The sequence below is a fragment of the Echiichthys vipera genome (assembly GCF_963691815.1).
Source record: "Echiichthys vipera genome assembly, chromosome: 2".
NCBI classification, from domain to species: domain Eukaryota; kingdom Metazoa; phylum Chordata; class Actinopteri; order Perciformes; family Trachinidae; genus Echiichthys; species Echiichthys vipera.
In genome coordinates this window covers 26273956-26293951 of record NC_139827.1, presented here as the reverse complement: position 1 = coordinate 26293951, position 19996 = coordinate 26273956, and the positions used below count along the sequence as shown (strand labels likewise).

The 19996-nt window shown below is 43.1% G+C and overlaps 3 protein-coding genes across 4 annotated transcripts; 2 read left to right on the top strand and 1 right to left on the bottom strand.

The window, feature by feature from the left end:
- The first annotated feature begins 142 nt into the window (after positions 1-142).
- LOC310952958 (transcription factor JunB-like) lies at positions 143-1816 on the top strand. The gene is made up of 2 exons (XM_083921824.1): positions 143-585; positions 833-1816. The coding sequence occupies exon 2, from the start codon at positions 871-873 to the stop codon at positions 1792-1794; it is 924 nt and encodes a 307-aa protein (XP_083777950.1). The 5' UTR covers positions 143-585; positions 833-870; the 3' UTR covers positions 1795-1816.
- A 2067-nt stretch (positions 1817-3883) lies between these two features.
- On the bottom strand, positions 3884-7985 carry prdx2 (peroxiredoxin 2). The gene is made up of 6 exons (XM_083929630.1): positions 7905-7985; positions 6897-7014; positions 6534-6687; positions 5577-5699; positions 4796-4926; positions 3884-4283 (listed from the first exon to the last, which is right to left on the bottom strand). Exons 2-6 carry the CDS (start codon positions 6997-6999, stop codon positions 4201-4203), a joined length of 594 nt encoding a protein of 197 aa, XP_083785756.1. The 5' UTR covers positions 7000-7014; positions 7905-7985; the 3' UTR covers positions 3884-4200.
- Positions 7986-10154: 2169 nt separating this feature from the next.
- LOC310963347 (protein Wiz-like) lies at positions 10155-18866 on the top strand. 2 transcript variants are annotated; one of them, XM_083936101.1, is made up of 9 exons: positions 10155-10211; positions 11776-11848; positions 12915-13337; positions 13542-14270; positions 14436-14798; positions 15639-15853; positions 15972-16152; positions 16233-16392; positions 17280-18866. In XM_083936101.1, exons 2-9 carry the CDS (start codon positions 11836-11838, stop codon positions 17434-17436), a joined length of 2241 nt encoding a protein of 746 aa, XP_083792227.1. In that variant the 5' UTR covers positions 10155-10211; positions 11776-11835; the 3' UTR covers positions 17437-18866. The 2 variants fall into 2 exon arrangements, with proteins under 2 accessions (XP_083792227.1, XP_083792226.1); XM_083936100.1 differs by lacking the exon at positions 10155-10211 and adding an exon at positions 10904-11258.
- Positions 18867-19996: the final 1130 nt, after the last annotated feature.

The window sequence follows — 19996 nt, the reverse complement described above, 5'->3', positions numbered from 1 at the left end:
TGGCTTCCCGCTCCTGTCAGGGAGGAACTGGTGCGCCAGGATACCCAAATATGGACTGTCCGATATCAGTTTGGATCGCATGACTCAGCCCCAGACTATATATCCACACCGGTGGGGTTGCTGCTGAGACTGAAAGGCAAAGTGTTGCTGGAATGTTTCATGTGTCCCATCACGGTTGGAAAAGGCTCGTTGAGTTTTGGATCGCTTTGACACTTTCAAAGTGACTTGTTAGTAAACGGCCATGAGTGTGGATGCGAACTTGAGGTATAGCGAGGCCTATTTTATGTGTTTACCTGGTTGAGTTTCCCCCAAATGGGCCTCGTCTTGTTTACAATCCTTGTTCCTGGCAACCACGTCATCCAGTGTGTCTGACAACCCCGGAGGCGGGGACCACAGAGGAAACAACCAATCAGCAGGCGCTTGAGGAGCCGGATGAGATAAATAGAGCGGAGAGCGACGGCCGCCGTTCATTCAATAGGAAGTAGAAGTGGAGCTCACATTCAGAGCAGAAAAGACTCTCCTACACACGAGTGGAATCAAAACATCTGTATTAGTCACTGGACTCCGCTTTGAATCCAACTAAAGGTACAAATCGACGACTTGGTACAGTACAGTTCCACTATTTTGGAAGTTTTGCTCTGTTTTTGATAGCTATAATAATACAGCGGGACTTTGTGCTGGAGATTGAATCATTTGGGACACTAAAGCCTCGGTGTCCACGCAGCATCTTTGCAGCGCACTCTTGTATTTGACTGTCTAATTTGAAATATGTCCACAATAATGGAACAGCCTTTTTATGACGACTCGTTTCTCTCTGCTTATGGCCATCCAGGCGCAGCCCTGCCAGACTACAAGCTGTTAAAGCAGAATATGAACTTGAACTTCTCCGATTCATATCGGAACTCAAACTTCAAGTCACAGCACCTGCGCGCCGACAGTGATTTCTATTCAGCCGGGTCGGCGGATGTGGGCTCGCTGAAGCTCGCCTCTCCGGAACTGGAGCGACTGATCATCCAGAACAGCAACGGGGTCATCACTACAACACCGACACCTGCCCAGTTCCTCTATAACCGCGGCATCACAGAGGAGCAGGAAGGCTTTGCTGACGGTTTCGTGAAAGCGCTGGACGACCTGCACAAGATGAACCAGATGGCTCCTCCGAACGTGTCCATCGGCGGCGTTGCCTGCGGCGTCCCCGGCGGTGTCGTCTGCTCGGCTCCAGCCTCGGTGTTCGGCTCATCCATGCAGCCAGAAGCGCTCGAGTACACCACCCTGAGCAGCTGCCCCACGAACCCAAGTCTGTCCTCAGCTTGCGCCAGCTACCCCTCCACCACTATCAGCTACTTGCCGCACCACCAGTACCACCACCAGCACCACCAGCACCCCCAGGCCATTGCGCACGGATCTCACCATTTCCAGCACTCCCTGGTCGGCGCGGGCATGCACTCGCAGCGGTTCGGCGGGTTGAAAGAGGAGCCTCAGACAGTCCCTGACATGCAGAGCAGCGACGGCTCTCCGCCGATGTCTCCCATCGACTTGGATAATCAGGACCGCATGAAAGCGGAGCGCAAGCGGCTGAGGAACCGGCTCGCAGCCTCAAAGTGTCGGAGGCGCAAGCTGGAGCGCATCTCTCGTCTGGAGGACAAGGTGAAAGTGCTGAAAACAGACAACGCCGGACTGTCAAACACGGCTTCGGTGCTGCGGGAGCAGGTGGCCCAACTTAAACAGAAAGTCATGACACATGTGAGCAGTGGCTGCCAGCTCATGTTAGCGCCCAAAGTCAAGTCTTATTGAAGATACGATGCACTTTTAAAAACACTGGACAAGAACTGCACTGACAACACAATGAACATTGGCTCTAGCGGCTGCATTGTGACAGAACTGGATCATGATGGTTTCTATGGCTGAAAGTGAAGCAGCAGAAATCATACAAGACTTTAACACTTTGGGCATTTTTGAATACGTTTTTTAAGTGTCTTTTGGCTTTGCCTGTTTACATTTTACTTTAAATGCCACCTGTGATACATTCTTATGTAAGTTATTTGTTTGTCAGGTTGAGCCTGATGAGCCTGTTTTTTTACTTGTACAGTATATATTTAAGTAAATGGAAATATGAAACTAACAAACATGTGGTGTTGTTTCTTATTGAGGTTGTGTTCGTTTTAAACCAGTCACCTCATAGGGATATTACGGCAATTCTCGTTAACATACCCACACTGTTGTCAATTATCTCTTCTGGTCAGCAGCAGTTGCTTGACGTTGGAGACGTCCCAGCGTAGGATTGTTTCCCTATGACGTACATATGTCAGTCCATATATGGTCAACTTTGCTGGCAAACGTCATACAGCTACCATGTTTCCGGGAACTCCCTCCTCCTACACTGCCCGTCAGAAACGCTGCGCTCTCCCCTTCATAGCAGTGTGTGTGTGTGTGTGCGTGTGTGAAGAGGTTTGTCAATGAGTGTTTTTTTCGAGTGAAGGGAGTTTCCCCCATTCTGCTTTCAATTTCCCAAAACAAGTCGTAAGAACACCAGCTCAGGGAAAATGGTTGAAAAAAAGTTCCAGACAAACACGCCGAGTAGACTTTCTGTCTGATGGTTAAGAGCTGAAATTACAAGAATAGGTGTCAACAGAAGCTGGCATACATACATGTTGGGGATTAGAGGTTACACATATGTAGGATCCACACAGGACACACAAATGACTCAAATGGTTTAAACTCCAACATGAAACCTGGATTATTGTATCTGAAGAGTGATGGATACATCTTGGTTTTACCTCAGAAAATAAGACAAGGACTGTGGTTAGTGAGGAACTGTCCAACATTAGGCAACTTCCTCAGTGATTCAGAGGGGGAAAAAATGCAATGTCATTACAGGCACATTAACGCGGTGGTGTAGTGGAGGGTTTACGCACCTCTTTTCTGGAATATACCCACCTATCAGCCAAAAAGTAAATAGAATAAATAAATACATATGAGTGCCCACTTGCTCCTCAGTAAGTTACTCTGCAGGGACTTTTGTCCTCAAAAAAAGTGAGAAGTATCTAGAGTTGGGACAGTCATGCAGGTCTGCGTCAACTCATATCCAATAAGCCAGTCTTTCCCAATGAACTACAGTGCCCTGTGGCAATGCCAGGTTGTTGTGCTGAGTCAATCACCACAACAACTCCAATGTTAACCAAGACACCACAGCACTGAACACTCGGATCACCGGCCTATGGAAGGCCACAAGAGTCACAGAAATAAAACATTTCATTAGGTGATAACTAATTGTACAATAAAAAAGGCATCAATACATTTGTACAAATTATTCTATAAGCAGACTTTACACATAGGAAGTTGCTATTTTAAATGCCTGCTTTAAACATGTCTTAATTCAACTTGTGAATCCAGTTATTTGCATTTTCAAATAGATTTTTAAAGTTAATGTATTCCCTTTTGTGTGTTTGTTTTTGTAAATCCCTAATTTAAACGACTATTAATGGATTCATATTCAATTTCTTCATTCTCTCTTATAACTCCTCTTTGATTGCCCATTAAAATGTAATTCACTCTATTCAAAGATAAATTACATTCATTTGGAAACACATTTATTAATGCCTAAGTTTTTTTGTACCACTTGGTATTAATGAAAAGCTTTATAACCATTTCTGTGACTCTTGTGTTCCTCCATACTTAGATCCTCAGCTAGGCACAGAGCCAAGGACTGAAATTAATCCCAAAATGTCTGTTTGCTGAAACACTTCCAAGTTGTAAACTTGTAGACACCAGGAACCGATTCAGGAAGACATTTGGCACCACCTAGAGGTCACAAGTGTAATAACGCACAATATATTCTAGAGCAAACTTGCTGCGCTTGTAAGACAAAAAAAACACACGTACGCCACTTTCCCCCGCTGTTTTAATAAAGGTGGTAGCAAACTATTAAATTACAGCAAAGAAAATATCAATACTTTTTTTTCTGAAAAAGGAACAAAAAAACTTTAGTTTCAGTGCTTGAGACTATGAGGTCGCCCCAGCAATTGTACACTGGACGTACAAAGATAAAGATTTGCAACAAAACATTTATCTAACAAGAAGAATCTGAATTTTGTTGGGTTTAATACATTAGACTGGACGCCATGAGATACTGCTTCATAGGTACACCTCTTATCTGAAGGCAAGTGCTATGATTGGAGGTCAGCTGAAAGACCTTCACATTTACTGCTTGGAGAAGAACTCTTTGCTCTTCTGGACGTCAGGGACGATGGTGTCGCTCCCGGGTTTCCAGCCAGCAGGGCACACTGTGCGGGGAGGGAGCAGGGACAAAGTTTACCACAAGGCGTAAGAAACAGACATTGAGCTTTGCATACCCTGAGGACAGGAGGGTAAACCAACATTACAGGGCTATGTCCACAAACTAGGCACTCCAAGTAAGTTTACTTAGAAAACTTGTTTAACTGTTCACATGGTAGCTACGAGAGGTGCTGTACAAAGAATCTAAAATAACACATAATGTCAAGCATTTACATTAGATAAGAATGAGATTAAGAAAAGTCAGATTACAAAGCAAAAAAAAATTAATAATAATAATAAACAACAACAACAACAGCAAATGTGTGGCTGCTGACTATGGTGTGCACCAGTGAAAGACCCCATAGTCTTTAACCAAATGTGTGAGACTGATGAGCTTTGAACCAACCAACAGAAAACAATGCAGACACCATATTCTCAGCTGTCAGAGTATCTGCATGAAATGTCGGGTGCAAAGGTTACATTAACTGATGCCAGAACATTAAAAGGGGACTTTACTTACCCTCTCCATGTTTGTCAGTGTGCTGGAAGGCTTGGACCAGGCGGAGAGTCTCATCCACAGAGCGACCCACGGGCAAGTCGTTGATGGTGATCTGCCTCAAGATGCCCTTGTCGTCAATCACAAACAGACCCCTGAGTGGCAGAAAGTGAGGTTCAAGTATTGCACAACAGACATTTCTGTAAACAAGCTGCACAAACAGCATACTGGCCAAGTCTAATGGTTGTATGTTAATGTGCTCTCTTGTTAGACACAATTATGTACATTTGGATGAGTACACTGGTAGTCCAAAAAGAACATTTCATAACAATTGTTACATCTACTTTCTCTCCACGTTCTCAGGTCATTTGATTACAGGGCTTTGTTGAATACTCAATTCTGATTGGTCAGTATTCTACTGTCTGTCGTTTCTGTATAGGTGACCACTGCTGCATAGAACAGACCTGCTATGGCCGCAGCTTTGATCTGGAGGATCCCAAACACTTCAGCTTTTCACTGGAATCATTATTGTGTCAAATTATTGTTTTTTTTTAAGTAAGTAGCCATGAAATAGTGGGATAATGTAGAGTGAGTCGGTCATTATTGCTTCAGGGTGATTTAAGACCTGCATCACCCTGTGGGGGTCCGTTTACAATATTTACCGCCTCGCTCTACAGTATCCTTCACATCGTAGTCATGGTACAGCAGAGTTAGTTAATTAAAGTTAGCCAAGCGTCCACTTCACAGCGTAGCTACTTCCCTTTTACTTAAAACTCATTCCGATCACACAAGCTGTTTTCCCGACCTGTACGCGATGCCGTCGTCCTCTTTCAGCACACCGTAGTCTCTGGAGATCGACTTGGTGAGGTCTGCCACAAGGGGGATTTTCATGTTACCAAGACCTCCCTGCTTCCTTGGTGTGTTGATCCTGAAGGGAAAGAAATTATAAATATGTCAAATCAAAGGCTACCAACCTGACAAGACAGCACTGCTCCACCTGATGGACTGTACTTTATGGATTCTCATAGTTAGAAAACTATGGTGACGTTACAAACGGAGGACAAAGTCGTCTTCAAATGCACTTCAAAACTGTTGGATGCTTCAAAAGACATACAAACTTTGTGAATAGGGTAGGGGTGGACAAAATAATTGAACTGCTGGAAAGCATATTTAAAGTTCATAACAATTCACTGCATTGCGCAGGGGAAATTAATAAATCCTCACACACTTTCATTCCCTCCAATAAGTGCAGTTTGATTCAGAGGCCGTTACCTCATAACTTATCAGGACTATGCAGAAGCACAGTGACTGGAGATAAAATGGGTGTTGCTCCAGACGTCACACAGTCAACAGTAAGAAATTACCAACTAGTTATTTACTAATATCTATGAAGTCCTGATCCAGTATTTATATTTGCACACCAACCTTAACCTGACCGTAGACCTGGATCAAAACTAGTAAACACAAACTGCAGCTTTCGTCCGATGGGCTGCTTGTGTGCGTTTAAGTGTCCAATAGCTTGTATTGTTTTTTAATTACGTCAATGCTGTGCAATATTTGTGGAGAGACCCGTGTTGTTGCTGATCTGCTGTGACAAGAACTCAGACAGTAGGACTTACCAGGTACCGTTCACCTGTAAAATAAGGATGTTTTTTTGCAAAACTGATGGCTCAAGACCATTGTTTCCACTGCATACAAGTAACACAGATGACACTAAAACCCCAGCCATGGTTTCACCGTTTCAATTAGTAGGGATTCTCACCACGCCAAATGACTGAAGTGAGAGTCTACGGAGCAGCCGATAACCTGGCAGCCGAGTTTGCTGAACTCCTCTGCCCTGTCGCTGAAAGCCACGATCTCAGTGGGACACACAAATGTGAAGTCCAGGGGGTAGAAGAAGAAGACAACATACTTCCCTGAAGAGGAAAGAAGGAAAAGATGAAACAAGTATTCACTGATCAACCCATATAAGTTATGGCATAAAATGAAAAAAGAAAATTGACACTGTAATAGACAGCCATTAAGAGTACTAAATACAAAATTTAAGATTGAGAGCAAACTCCTCAAAAATGGTAAATGTGCAAATGTCTGTACTACTAGTGGAGTCCTGTGTGAAATAAGTTACCTTTGTAGTCTGACAGCTGGATGTCCTTGAACTCTCCACCCACTACAGCTGTGGCTTTGAAGCCTGGGGCAGGCTGGCCAATCTTAGCATTTCCAGAGGACATGGCGGTGGCAAATGACTGAGGCAGAGATAACACATCAAGTTAACAGAAAATTCCTGATGCTCATATGCCTTCATAGATAAGTTCAGCTGGGCGGAGCTCTGACAGCAACAAAATCCTCAAAATGTGCAAATAAACATACACGACGCAAGGCTAATAAGAACTTCCCATGGCTCAACCAGACGGCCAGGTTAAGCTGCTCTCTGGTGACTGGTGCACAAACCTGGTTCACTGTGGAAAACCACGTTCAGTCACATGCAAGTCATGTTCGACCCGCAGGCAACAACAGCCTATTAGGCAGCTTACATAACCGTGACCAGCACAAAGCAATGAGGGGATACTTATTAGATATAGACGTTTTATAAGGAGTCTACATGGGCTTTGTTTATTTAAACGAGTGCTAGATCTTACAATGATATAGAGACGCAGTTTGGTGGTAAAATAAGACATGTATAAAGACATTATTTGAATAATCGAGGTTCAAAACCAGACAAAAGCTAACCTTTCTTTGTCGTCTTTAACCCTTTCTAGACATATGCGCCACCAGCATGCATTGATCGGTCAAAGTTCAGCGCTGTGGGACAAAGCTTCACAAAGTCGTTTGTCAAATCAGGGGGTGGCAGCTGATGTGGGACAAAGCGAGGGTGCACCGGCCAGTCTCCCCTGTGAGCTGCAGCAGCACAGGGACAAAGAAAGAGCCAGGCACAGGCCCCGGATACTTAAGAAGGAGGGGAGCCACTGGTCCGCACCGCCTGGCTAGCTTTAACATTAGCTTCATGTGGTGAACCGGTTTCTTTGTTGTCTCTCTTGTTTCAGGCCAAAGAGTCGCTGCTGTGGTCGAGCTGCGCGGACATAAACGCCAACTTGTGACAGAACAGAGTCGAACACACGCACCGTTTCTAACTCACCTGTCTTTGAGTGAGGCCGCGGAGAAGTTGGCAGAGCTGAGGTGCGAGTGCTGCTGGCAGGAAGAGTGCGCGCAAAGGAGGGTCGGCTGAGTGCAAGAAGTGGGCGGGGCTTATGGGGGTCCCCGGAAGTGAAAATGACTTATTTCAAAATAAAGGTTGAGATTAGAGTGTGGTATCTGCGACACTTCAGTGGAGGTGAACCACATTTCCTGTTGTCATACACATAACTTGGGACGTTGAACTCCATACACCTGACATTGGTAGAAAGAAAGCAGTGGTGGAAAAAGAAGTACTCAGATATTTACTTTAGAAATACTCTTAATACTTAATCTGTTTATCACTTTTATGTTGCAGCTGGTAAAGGATGCCATAAGATACCCTATTTTAATTTTTAATATATATATATATATATATATATATATATATATATATATATATATATATATATATATATATATATATATAAACATTTTTAAAAGTGTTTAAAATGTATATTTAAAAAAGGGTATAGTTTATTATAACTTGTTAGCGCAAATCCTTTTAGAGCAGTGGCTCAAACTCTCAAAGTCTGCTGGCATATATGGTGTCAAGGTTAGGGAGCTCCAGCCCGATGATAAGCTGGGCTGCCTTCACTACCCTGTGCAGCTGGCATACCAAACAGTTATGCAGTTGGTTAGGATGCTCTCAATGACTGGCCTGTAAAAGCATTGAGCATCAGTGTTTGTGGGAGCTGGGCCTTTTTTCAGCTTCCTGAGGAAATATAAGGTCGGCCTAATTCATTCCCATGCATGTCCCTCAGAGTATAGTTCAGTTCATACAGTCTATGGGTCCGTGTCTCTCTCCACACAGCAGCACTGTTGTTATGTGACGTTGCGGGGTTAAGGTCAGAGGTGGGGCGATGACATTATCGTTAACAAAGTATGCAGTTTCGCCGTACGTACACCGGACAACACCATGAGGAGCGTTCACAAATATTCCCACTCTGGGACCCGGTTTCAAAAAATACCGTTTTCAGGCTCCGATAACTCCAGCTCTGTGTGGACGGTCCAGACCAGCTTATGTTTCCTCCAAGGGTCTCCACACATTCCACTGCTTCTCTGTGTATGTGGAGGGGTAGGTGTTCTGTTCTCTTTGTCCTCCTGAAGTCAATGATCAACTCCTTTGTCCACGAGGTATTAAGGACAAGGTTTCTGTCCCCACACCACTCAGTCAGATGTTTCACCTCATGCCTGCAAGCTGTTTCCTCATTGACTGAAATCCGTCTGACCACAGTGGTGTCATCTGCAAACTGTATTATGGAGTTTGAACTGTGGATGGGGGTGCAGTCACTGGTGAATAGTGTAAAAAGAACTGGGCTGTGTTCAGGATGAGTGTGGAGGAGATGCGGTTGCCTGTTCTCACCTGTTGCGGTCTGTCTGTTAAAAAGCTCATGATCCATGAGCACAGCGCAGAACCAAGGCCCAGATTGTTCAGTTTGTGTGGAATTACTGTATTAAATGCTGAAGTCCACAAAGAGCATCCGCACATACCTGTTCAGTGTCTAAGTGTTACAGGGCTGTGAGCAGAGTTGCTGTAATGGGATTTGTGTGGAGCTGTTTCCTCTGTATGCAAACTGGTGGAATGATGGCTCTGATGTGAGAGAGCAGCAGCTCCTCAGAGCACTACATCCAATAAAAATGTCACCCAAATTAAAAGCAAAAAGGCTTCTCTAGTCTTTTTTTTATAGTACTTCATCACATTTTTCCATGTCATTCGTTTTGTCTGGACCCCAACAGTCATATATTAGGTTTCGACCCACAGAGTCTTATTTTTATCCTTTTCAAACTCAGAAATACTAAATTCTGTAAATAAAATAAACATAACTTATGAGTAGAAATATCAACAAAACAAAAAAAAAGACATTTCACACAGGTGAATTATAGATTCACAATTGTGAAAATAATTTCTATCAGTTGTAAATAGATGTTTTCGTTTTGTTTCTCAAAGTTAATCTAATGTAGTTTTTTGTTGTTTAGACTTTACTGACCATTAACATTAACTGAGTTTAACTGACTTTTTAGTGGAATAATAGTTACTAGTCACTGACAAATATAGTCGTAATGACAAATATTTAGTGGAGTAATTAAACTCCCTGCCTTTCTGAGTAAATTGTCACTAGGGGGCAGATTTCGTCTGTTGGTATAATAGACCCGAGACTTTTATTTTGAAAACTTACAGCACCAGGCGTGCATCGACCGCTGCTTCCGCTAGGCTTATCTGAAAGTGGTGTAAGTTAACGTTACTGAGGCAGTCTGTTCAAGCTTTTAGGTAAATTAACTTTCATTTTGTAAATGGTAATTGTAGTTTGGTTTCCAATCCAGGGGCAGGGCTATGTAGCTAGCCGCTATTTGGTTAAAATAACATTTAATTTGAGCTAGCATGCAGCTAACGTTAGCTTACTTCCAGAGCACAACAAAGGGGGAAACCACAGAGGCAACATAAGCGTTAGTTTACCTTACATGACAGTTTATACGACATGTTAAAAGAAGGTTCAGTGTTTTAGGTCAAGAACTGTCGAGGGTGTATGTTTCAAGAAGTGTGTCATCAGTAGCTACATAGGTGGGTGATGTCTACACACTACATTGAATATTTGATTGGGGGGGTAAGCACTGCACATGAAACCCTTTAAAGGTCTCTTTATGCGTCATATTAAGAGGATATGAAGTTAGCACACTTTAAAAGATAGACTCCCACTCTAAAAAAACCTGTAGATTTAGCACTGTCAGTGAAACTGCATTAAAATTACAAGTAATGTAAGTTACATTTTTCAAAGTGAAACCATCTTGTCTGAGCGTACGTTGTGACGTCACGAGGTCGGTGAGCGGGGAAGTCTACGTCAGCCAGTTCACGTTATCTAAGTTCACTAGTGACTCAATGGAAAGTAAGGAGCCACAAACTGAAAAGCGACTCAAGGGGAACTATTGTATGGTCCCGGGATGCAGCAATGAATTTTATCAAGTCAAAAAAGGAGGAAGGATTGTCCACTTTCATGTTTTGCCTCTGAAGAGGCCACTGGTTCTTCGTTGTTGGCTAGCTGCAATGAAACGAGAGAATTATCCAGTTAACCGCAATGCTAGGGTTTGTAGCCAGCACTTTGTAAACGAGGACTATGTTGAGAAAAGGGCTTTTGAATCAGGTGTATTGGTGGTTCAACGGACCAATAAACTGAAGTCCGAGGCAGCTCCCTCTGTGTTTAACTTTTCCTCTGATAAGATTGAGTGTTCAGACCATCCGACCCAGTCTACTAGCAAAAGAGTAGATGAGCACCATAAGAAAAGGACCCGTCGGCGTGCCCATCTGGCAAAGCAGAGACAGGTAATGTTACAACTCGGAAGTTCAACAACCCAGCTTTCTTACCATGGCAGGACAGGGACTCCACCAGCATCTCCACAGAATTAAAAAAAATCCATGTATCCATCTCACACCTCCACCTTCACTTCACTTCTCCTGCTTACTGCAGATGCAATTAGTAAGCTATTCACGAGCTCTCTGATTGACTCACTTTGGCCTCACAGAGCTTTCACTACTGTAAACACTTTGCCTTCAAAATCGGAGATGTTTGCGACTTGGACTTCGGTTACACTTAAAGGCAAAAAGAGTTGTTTCAAAGTTCCAGTCGAGTCACATTATTCTGAAGGTTAGCAGTCTGTCAGAGCAACATGTTAGATTTTTGTTTCATTCAATAATCTGGGCGTTGCAGAGAAGTTAGACATTTATTTTGCATTTTGGAAGCTATGACTACTAAAAATCCATGATACTTTTTTTGTCATCACACTAGATTAATTCATTAATATTCTTAATTTCTACAATTATTTACCATTCGTGTACACAGGATCTGCAGAGAGTGAACTTCCTCAGCCCACAAAATAAAACCACAACATTATCAGAAGCCATGGATTCACCAGGTAAGAGGGAGTGTTGTGAATGATCTACTTATTATGTTGTAACAAGAGCCTGTATTTGTTTCATTTCATTGGTGGTCACTGCGATTAGACCTCAAATTTAAAATCTTTGTTTTTCTAGTGTTATTTGTCAATATCATTCTGATAAGCGTCCCACGAAGAAATGCATTAAGTTATTTATGTTTTACAGAAACATTGCGTGCAGTAGTCCACCTCCACTTCAGCAAAAAGTTCCATTCGTTAGCACACAGACAAACTGTAGGCAGCGCTTTTTCATTTGTCGTCTCACATTTCTGTAATAAGGATTTATGTGAGAGTAGCAACTTAAATTTACACACAACAAAATGAATGTTCTCATTTGTCCAGGTCATCGTTATCCCCAAAGCAATTTCAGTCAAAAGCAACTGGACTTGGTTGTTTGTCTAGGAAGACGTTTCACCTCTCATCAAAGAGGCTTCATCAGTTCATGTACGCATCTGACCAGGCTGGGACTGGTCCAACTAACTGGTGTGGAGATCAGGGTATTTAACCTCTCACAAGGCAAATAACCAAGTTCAGTTGCTTTTGACTGAAATTGCTTTGGGAATAACGAAAACGATTTTGCATTAAAATATAGGCTAGCAATATGTAAATGAAAAATATGTACGTGGTTGCAATCTATAGGAAAGTGATCTGATCATAAGTGGTCACTCAAGACGCATATGGAGAGACATTGTACTACCAAAAGTACGTACTGAGGACTGTCCACTTGTCACTTATCCCTCAATCAAACACAAAACACATGAGCGGCGAATGCATCGCTCAGTGCATCGCTCAGTGCATCGCTCAGTGCATCGCTCAGTGCATCGCTCAGTGCATCGCTCTGTCCTGCTCTCTACTGAAAATTGTGCTACTGTAATGCATAAAGTTTGTGGGTCAGGCTGGGGTGTAACAGAGTCTTTCCACTTGAATGTGTGCATATTGTTATCAAATCCAGACAAAAGTAAAAGGTTGTCAAGTCAAGTATCTCAATCAGCTCAAGTTCTCCCATTCAATTTGTGATGACACTCCCTTCTGAACCTCCTCACAGCAACCTCGCAGCCAGTCATGTGTGAGGCCTGTGGAACATACTTTGAGACACGACGAGGGCTCTCCAGCCATGCCCGCCTCCACCTACGGCAGCTCGGTGTGACGTTGTCAGAAAGCAGCGGAGCTCCCATTGAACTCCTTTATCAGCTCATGCAGGAGAGAGGTGGCTCCCTCCCAGATTTGAAAGCAGACTCCTCTGTAGCTGGACAGGCTGCGGGGTCCAGGACACCTTCTGCATCTGAGGAAAGGAGTGACTCCTCAACAGCAGAGAGTACAGTGAATACAACTCCGCAGAAGATGGATCATAACGGATCTCCAGCCGGACTCTCTAGTGCACATGAAGGCAGCAGCTCATCCTCAGACCACCAAACCAAGAGCAAACCAACGTGGGCACCGCTGGAAACTGATGCCCCCATCTCTTTAGGTACAGCTGAATCTGAATAGATGTTTTAAAGAAATATAGTAGCTGTATGTGCAAGACAGAGCTCTAACACCCAGGGACCTTGTGTGATTAGATGATCCTTAATGCGATTACTGTAACCTATTTTTTTATTTATTAAGTTAACATAACATCATTTTCTCCTTGAGACTGGGTTCCTTTTACTCATTGTTTTCTAAATTCTTACAGCTTCTGCCACCAACAATGAGGTCCATGTGTGCCAACTTTGTGGATGCTGGTACGGCACACGCAAAGGCCTCTCCAGTCATGCTCGGTCTCATCTGCGCCAGATTGGAATCCCTGACAGCGACGTTAAGAGCAGCCCTATTGATTTGCTTTACCAGATCATGGAGGAAGAGGACCTCAAGCCCATCAGCGGCGAGCAACAGGGGGAGCAAACCTCAAACGGTGCCCCTAGATCCCTCTTTAAACGACCCTCCAATCAGTCTTCTCCCCTCAGCAAACGGCCTAAAATGTCAGAACACTTTACCTGTGTTCTGTGCGGAGAGGAGTTTGAGAATCGTAAAGGCCTGGCCATCCACGCACGCGCTCACCTGCGTCAGATTGGAGTCGTTGACCTGCTGGGGAAAAGCTCTGCAATAGACACCGTCCAAGAACTGGTCAGCAGTGGAATGCTAGAAGCCACACACACTCCCAAAACGAACAGTACAACCAGCTCATCCACAGCCCCGTTTCCCTCCACATCCCTCTCTCCAAACTCTGCAAAGTACCCTCTGCCTCCATTTCACAGGGCCCCAAAGGCTAAGAAAGGTTTTCGGCTAGCAGTGGACCCCCTTCATAGGAAGCCCAAGCTTGAGCCTGAGGAAATCGATGTGTCTGTTCAACCTAAGGGATCCAGCGGTGACTTCAACCCCACCATGCAGAAATCACCTGTTGCTTCAAGGCCTCCCAGTGCAGGTGAAGCAGAGTCATTAATCTAAATTGCTTGGTCGCAAATGCTAGTTGTTTGGTAACATGTTGCGAACATTGGTAACATGTTACATGCTCCAATTAAGATTTTGATTCCTGCTATCAGCAACAGTGTTGATTCATCCTCTTTATTTCACTTCAACCACTTGTCAGTGTCCTCCACAGATGTACAATCCCCACCAACAGTCCTTTGCGATTACTGTGGCCAGCTGTTTGAGACCCGTAAAGCCCTGTCATGCCACGCCCGCGCACATCTGCGCCAGCTCGGGCTCGCCTGGTCGATCAAAACGTCCCCGATTGATCTCCTCAGAGAGGTCATGATGCATGGTGAAGAAGGCAAGAAAGTGTCTGAGCCCCCTGGGTCATCAGGCAAAGCTACGTGGACCGCTCAAGGCTCCAGAAGGTCCTTGGACAGCATCCGGTCAGGGGAACCAGCCACCAACCCCTCCGCCTCACCTGTTGATTATTCCATGAAAGAGAAATCCTTGGCTGGCAAGAGTGGGGCCTCGCATCCCGGTAAACCATTAGCATCACTGTAAAGCAATAGTCAGGCTAATGACGCCAGGTTAACCATCATGTCGTTATATGATAGGGAGCCACATAGTTGTACTCTGTAATAAACAAGAGACAGTCAGTCCTGCACACAGTGTCCTCTACCATAAATACTCACTGGAACACCAAATGCCTGTTGGTTCGCATCTGGAAATACTTTCAACAAATGCACTTGTTACTCTTGTTTGAGTTACATTTGTTAAAAGTGCCCAGAGTTACATCTTCAGAAGGAACATATGAGTCAGAGTGCAAAGGCCAGGAGAGGGAATCTGGAAAGTATTGAGAGACAGACTGGAGACATGTTTTGGTCTTTTCACTGGATTTATTGTCAACAAGAAAAAGATAAACTATCATCAGCCTTATCCCTTAAAAACTCACTCTGGGCCTAAAGAATAGCCTATTTTCCATTCAATCTCTCTTCATGAGACACATCCCATAATGTAATGCTGCCTCAACATGCTGAATTTTGAGTAAGGCAAGCGTTTGACTTTTACCTCAACAGGAAAAGAGCACTCTTGGCATTACGTTGCTGTGCCTTAAACTATCTTACTGTTTCTACCTGCATGCACTGAAATCCACATGTACATTTCGTGGCAGGTTCATTATAAAAACATTCTGTCAACAACACTGATAACTCACTGGATTAAGCAGGTCCAACACGTGGGTCTCCCATGTACCACAAATCTGTTATTTATTTATTCATTACAACATCATAAAACTTTTCCTTGAGCTCACTGCACTGGTGATACATGTATAATATGTCAGTGGTAAATGTTTGTTCAAAATCTCTCATCTTTGTGTTAGACGCAACGTGTGAGCTTTGTGGATTTGAATTTGAAAACCGCAAGGCTCTGGCCAGTCACGCGCGGGCCCACCTCCGACAGCTGGGAATCACTGAATGGAAGGCCGATGGAGCGAGTTCACCAATCGAACTCCTCAGTGAGTTGATACGGAAGGATCCAGCGAAGGTAGCTGCAATAACCAGGCGCTATCGTATGGGAGATCTTTACATCAAGAAGGTGGGCTGTGATCTAAAATATGCTTAAAGTAATTTCCTTTCAGATTATAGATACACATGAACTATGCATAAGGCAATGTAAGGCATTTTAATTGACTGTTCATCCATTTTTCCTTCAGTCCCAGAGGGGTGCTGCTTCGCCCTCTCTGTCCACAGACTCTGACTCTGTCCCTGGCAGCAGCCTGAAGCCTTCTGTGGGCAGAGAGAACTTGGGTGTCACTTCCAGCTCATTGAGACACACACACAGAGACACACGCACTCTTGCAGCTCATCGCGACCCCAGCTTGCGGTCCCCAAGAGGTGAGATGTCTGTAACAGATAAATAAACATTTTAACTGGTTTGCTACATGTTACTCTTATACCTTTCTGTGTGGTTTCAGGGGTCAATCCACCAAAACACGTTGTGCTTGCAGGGGAAGATAATCAAGACACCAATTCCCAGCAGCCATCGCGGTCTGGCAGCATCCCAGCTATGCTGCCAAAGCCTCCTCTAACACCGCTGGTGAAACTGGTGGGAAAAGTCTACTCCCTCAAGTGCAGGTCAGTCTTTAAAGTACAAAATAAGAAGAATCACATTCCCCTTAAATTCAGTGAATAACAGGGTTTAGAGTAATAGACCATTGGGAGCTACAGTAACATTATTTTTAGCAGCTTGCAAGTATCTGTATGTGAGCTTTTTTGCCATTATAAGTTAGAATGAATAAAATATGGATGAAGTCTCTGTGACATCAACCAGAGGTTAAACCTCTAGTAACCAAAATTAAATTCAAAGTGGAGGGCTCCCGATGGCTACGCCCGACTCCGCCTGCTCCCACTCATCCAAAAACGGGCTGAGGCAACCACAAATATAATCTATTTCTCAGGAAAACACTGCATTTAATAAATGTCTAACGAACAATTTGAAGCAAATCAATTAAGCTGAATACAGATTGCATTGGTTGCGCAGTGAGACGATGATAATAATCCAAGCTGGGGATACAACAAGTTGCCTGCCTGACACAAACCAGGGATGTGTGCATTGGCAGCGTCCTAGACTGCATGAACGTTCAAAAATCATCAGCTTTATTTTAATTTCAAATGGAGACACCAAGCTTTCCAAAGATACCAAATATTTCTATTCTAGTCGTTTCTCAAATATGCAAACAACAGTGTGGGGTTATTTTTTTTTACAACAAAACTATAAATAAATTATATATATTATATTTATATTATATTATAAATAAGTATAAACAATTCACTCTCAAAACACGATAAAGCCCAACTAGCAACAAATTATGAGCACTAAATTTCCTTTGTGTTGCCCAGTCATCCAGGAGATGTACTCTGTCATCAAATTACATTGTCAAGAAACTGTTGTACTTCGATTAATGCTGTTAAGTTGATGTTCCTTAGTTAGATGATATCTCCTCCTCTGTGCCGCTGTTCAGGTTCTGTGAAGAAGTGTTTCATGGACCTCTGTCTGTTCAAGAGCGGTGGATCACACACCTGCAGAAACACATCCTGTCACTGGGCTACAAAGGCAAAGCCTCTCCTCCTGCTGCACCAGTGGCAACTCCAGCACTCGTCCATCCAGTAGCTGTCTAGTCCACTTAGCCTTTCTGTAATTCACATTAAAGAGGTCGTCATTTTCAAATGTCACGGCAGAATCAAGAAGTCTTCACTTCTATTTCAAGGCAACAAATTGTCACAAAAGTTCAACCTAGATGTTCCTTTTTTGTCCTAGAGAGGGCAAGCATGAGCCACGAGGAAAGCAGCAGAACGTGATCCACTCAGGTAAAATCCACTAGATACAATAGATCACAATACTGATCACTGGATGTATTTAGGAAATATCCAAAGGCAGTTCAGCCCTCAGTTTGGTGGTCAGTGCTTTCCGGCACCATTCCAACCATTCGTATAGATGTTGTAAATGTGTTTGGATGTGATTCAGTATATGTCATCAGCACATTTAATGTCCCACACTGAGAGAACGATCCTGGTCAGTGTTTTTCTCTTTTTGTGAATGTCCTACTGAGTAGACTGGTGTGGTCACCGTTTCACTGTGATATAGTTTATCTCCTTTATATGCTTTTGAATTGAGTCTTGTTTTATAAATGTATTTTTTAAGTGTTTTACTATAAATCTTGAAGCATTACGTTATTTTTCAAATGGGAATGTTTTTGAATAACAACAAGCAAAATTAGACATAATATATGTATCCAACTGGTGACGACTTGGGGGAAAGAAAAACGTCTGTCTTGACCGTAGAGACACTGTGTTTCCGTTAATGCCATTTTCTTCAGGTATAACTGCAAATAATCTTTTCTAGTCTTTTTACATTTGTTTTTTTAAAGATACTATGTGAATCAATTTACATAGTATTAATCGCTTTGTATTTCCAATGTGTGAAGGGATTTTAACCTAACTTAAAAACCGAGACCTTCCCAGACGTTCTTGGATACATCTAACAGCCTGTGGATTTGTGTCTATGTCAAGGTTTCGGGACGGTTTTGCCACGGAAATCCAAAGGATGTGACGTTTACGCACACTCCCGAGTGCCTTGTCTCTCTTTGGTGCCCCTGCAGTGCCAACCGTTTAATACAATGTCAATTTGTTTGCAAACACAAAGTAATTGCTAGCTAGCTAACATAGCAAAATCTTGAGGAGATAACTTCAGCTTATTCATTCAGATTCCAGGGCTGATCTGGCTGGAAAATTGGCTAGCTTTCCTTTTGGACATTTCTTTATCGGCTAATGCTCCTAAGCAACCATCGCCAGATCCATGCAGCGTAGCTAAGTTACAGCTAGCCGGCTAACCAATTGCTATTAAAATACTATGTAAGTAAATGTTAGCTGGCTAGCTTACCGAATGAGTTCACCAGCTAACTTGAGCCATGATACTAACTTATTCATCATGACAAACTGTGTTACTTGTTGGCCAACAATAAATGTAACTGTATAAAGTTCAGTTTTGTAAATGTCACATCACTGTTTTGGCCAACTCCCAGATCCTCGCCTACGAGTGCGAGCACGTGCACGGCCACCTGGGTGCTGACTGCAGTTCACATTACGGCAACCGGTGTCATTAATAAGGATTTTCAGAACATTTCACACAGTCCCTATAAGTTAAACACGTAAATTTAACAGTGTCTTGTATATAAACATATAGGTTATGAACCATGTTTAAAACAACCTGCACTTCACCAGCCTACTACACAGTAGCCTACTTACTGTAAGACAATACAGATACAATTTGTCCACATATCCAGTACATGTCTTAGCAGTTTCCAATACAAACCAACATATTGATCAATGTCATTAAAATAGCTTGTCATGAAAAACGTATCCTTAATTCCATTTTCACTTCTCATATACTGTAAAACTGTTGATTAACTGTAGATTAGTTTGTATTGGATATATTTCTTCAGTTTTCAATGCTAATTGCTTCTTTTCTGGTGGCGTTCTTTGGTTTAAAACAATCTCATGCTCAAAGTCACAGATAAGATTTCAGTTTCACACAACATTGTAGTCATCGACATTGTAAAATGTGGAAATTATGAGTGGAGCGGCACATTAAGCACCAGTTATCGCCTCACCAACACAAGTATGCGTTTCTCTACTCCATAGTCCTGAAAAATGTTCATGTTTATGTTTCTTGATGCCAGCAGTGAAGTATTTTTTCTCTTCTCTCTGTAAAAGCAGTATATAGCCATCCTGTTGACAAGGGATCATTAATCTTAATACCTGCATGGCTTCTGCAGGTCCTCTGTTCTTTATTGCTCTGAGCTGGAGCGTGATTCCCTCAGCTCAAAGAAAGGCTTTAAATGGTGTGCTCAGATTCTCTTGGAACATAACGTTTTGACATCCTCAAAAGATAGGAAATACATTGCAAAAGGCATTATTCAAATTTCTTTTGCTACGCATGTCCACGAATACCACAGTTGAGATTCTTCTTCTGAAGAGGGACATTTTTGTTTGTGTGGTCCTAAGTACTATAAATTGAACAGCTGCTGAACGGACCCTGTGTTCTACAGTGAAGTAGAGAAAACCCCTCACAGGAGAGGATCATCTGTAATAGCTTTCCGTGCAGCACAACACTATTTCTGTTTTCTGCCGTCTCCACCATGAACAGTGTATGGTCTCCACTCTCCCAGTCACAGTGATG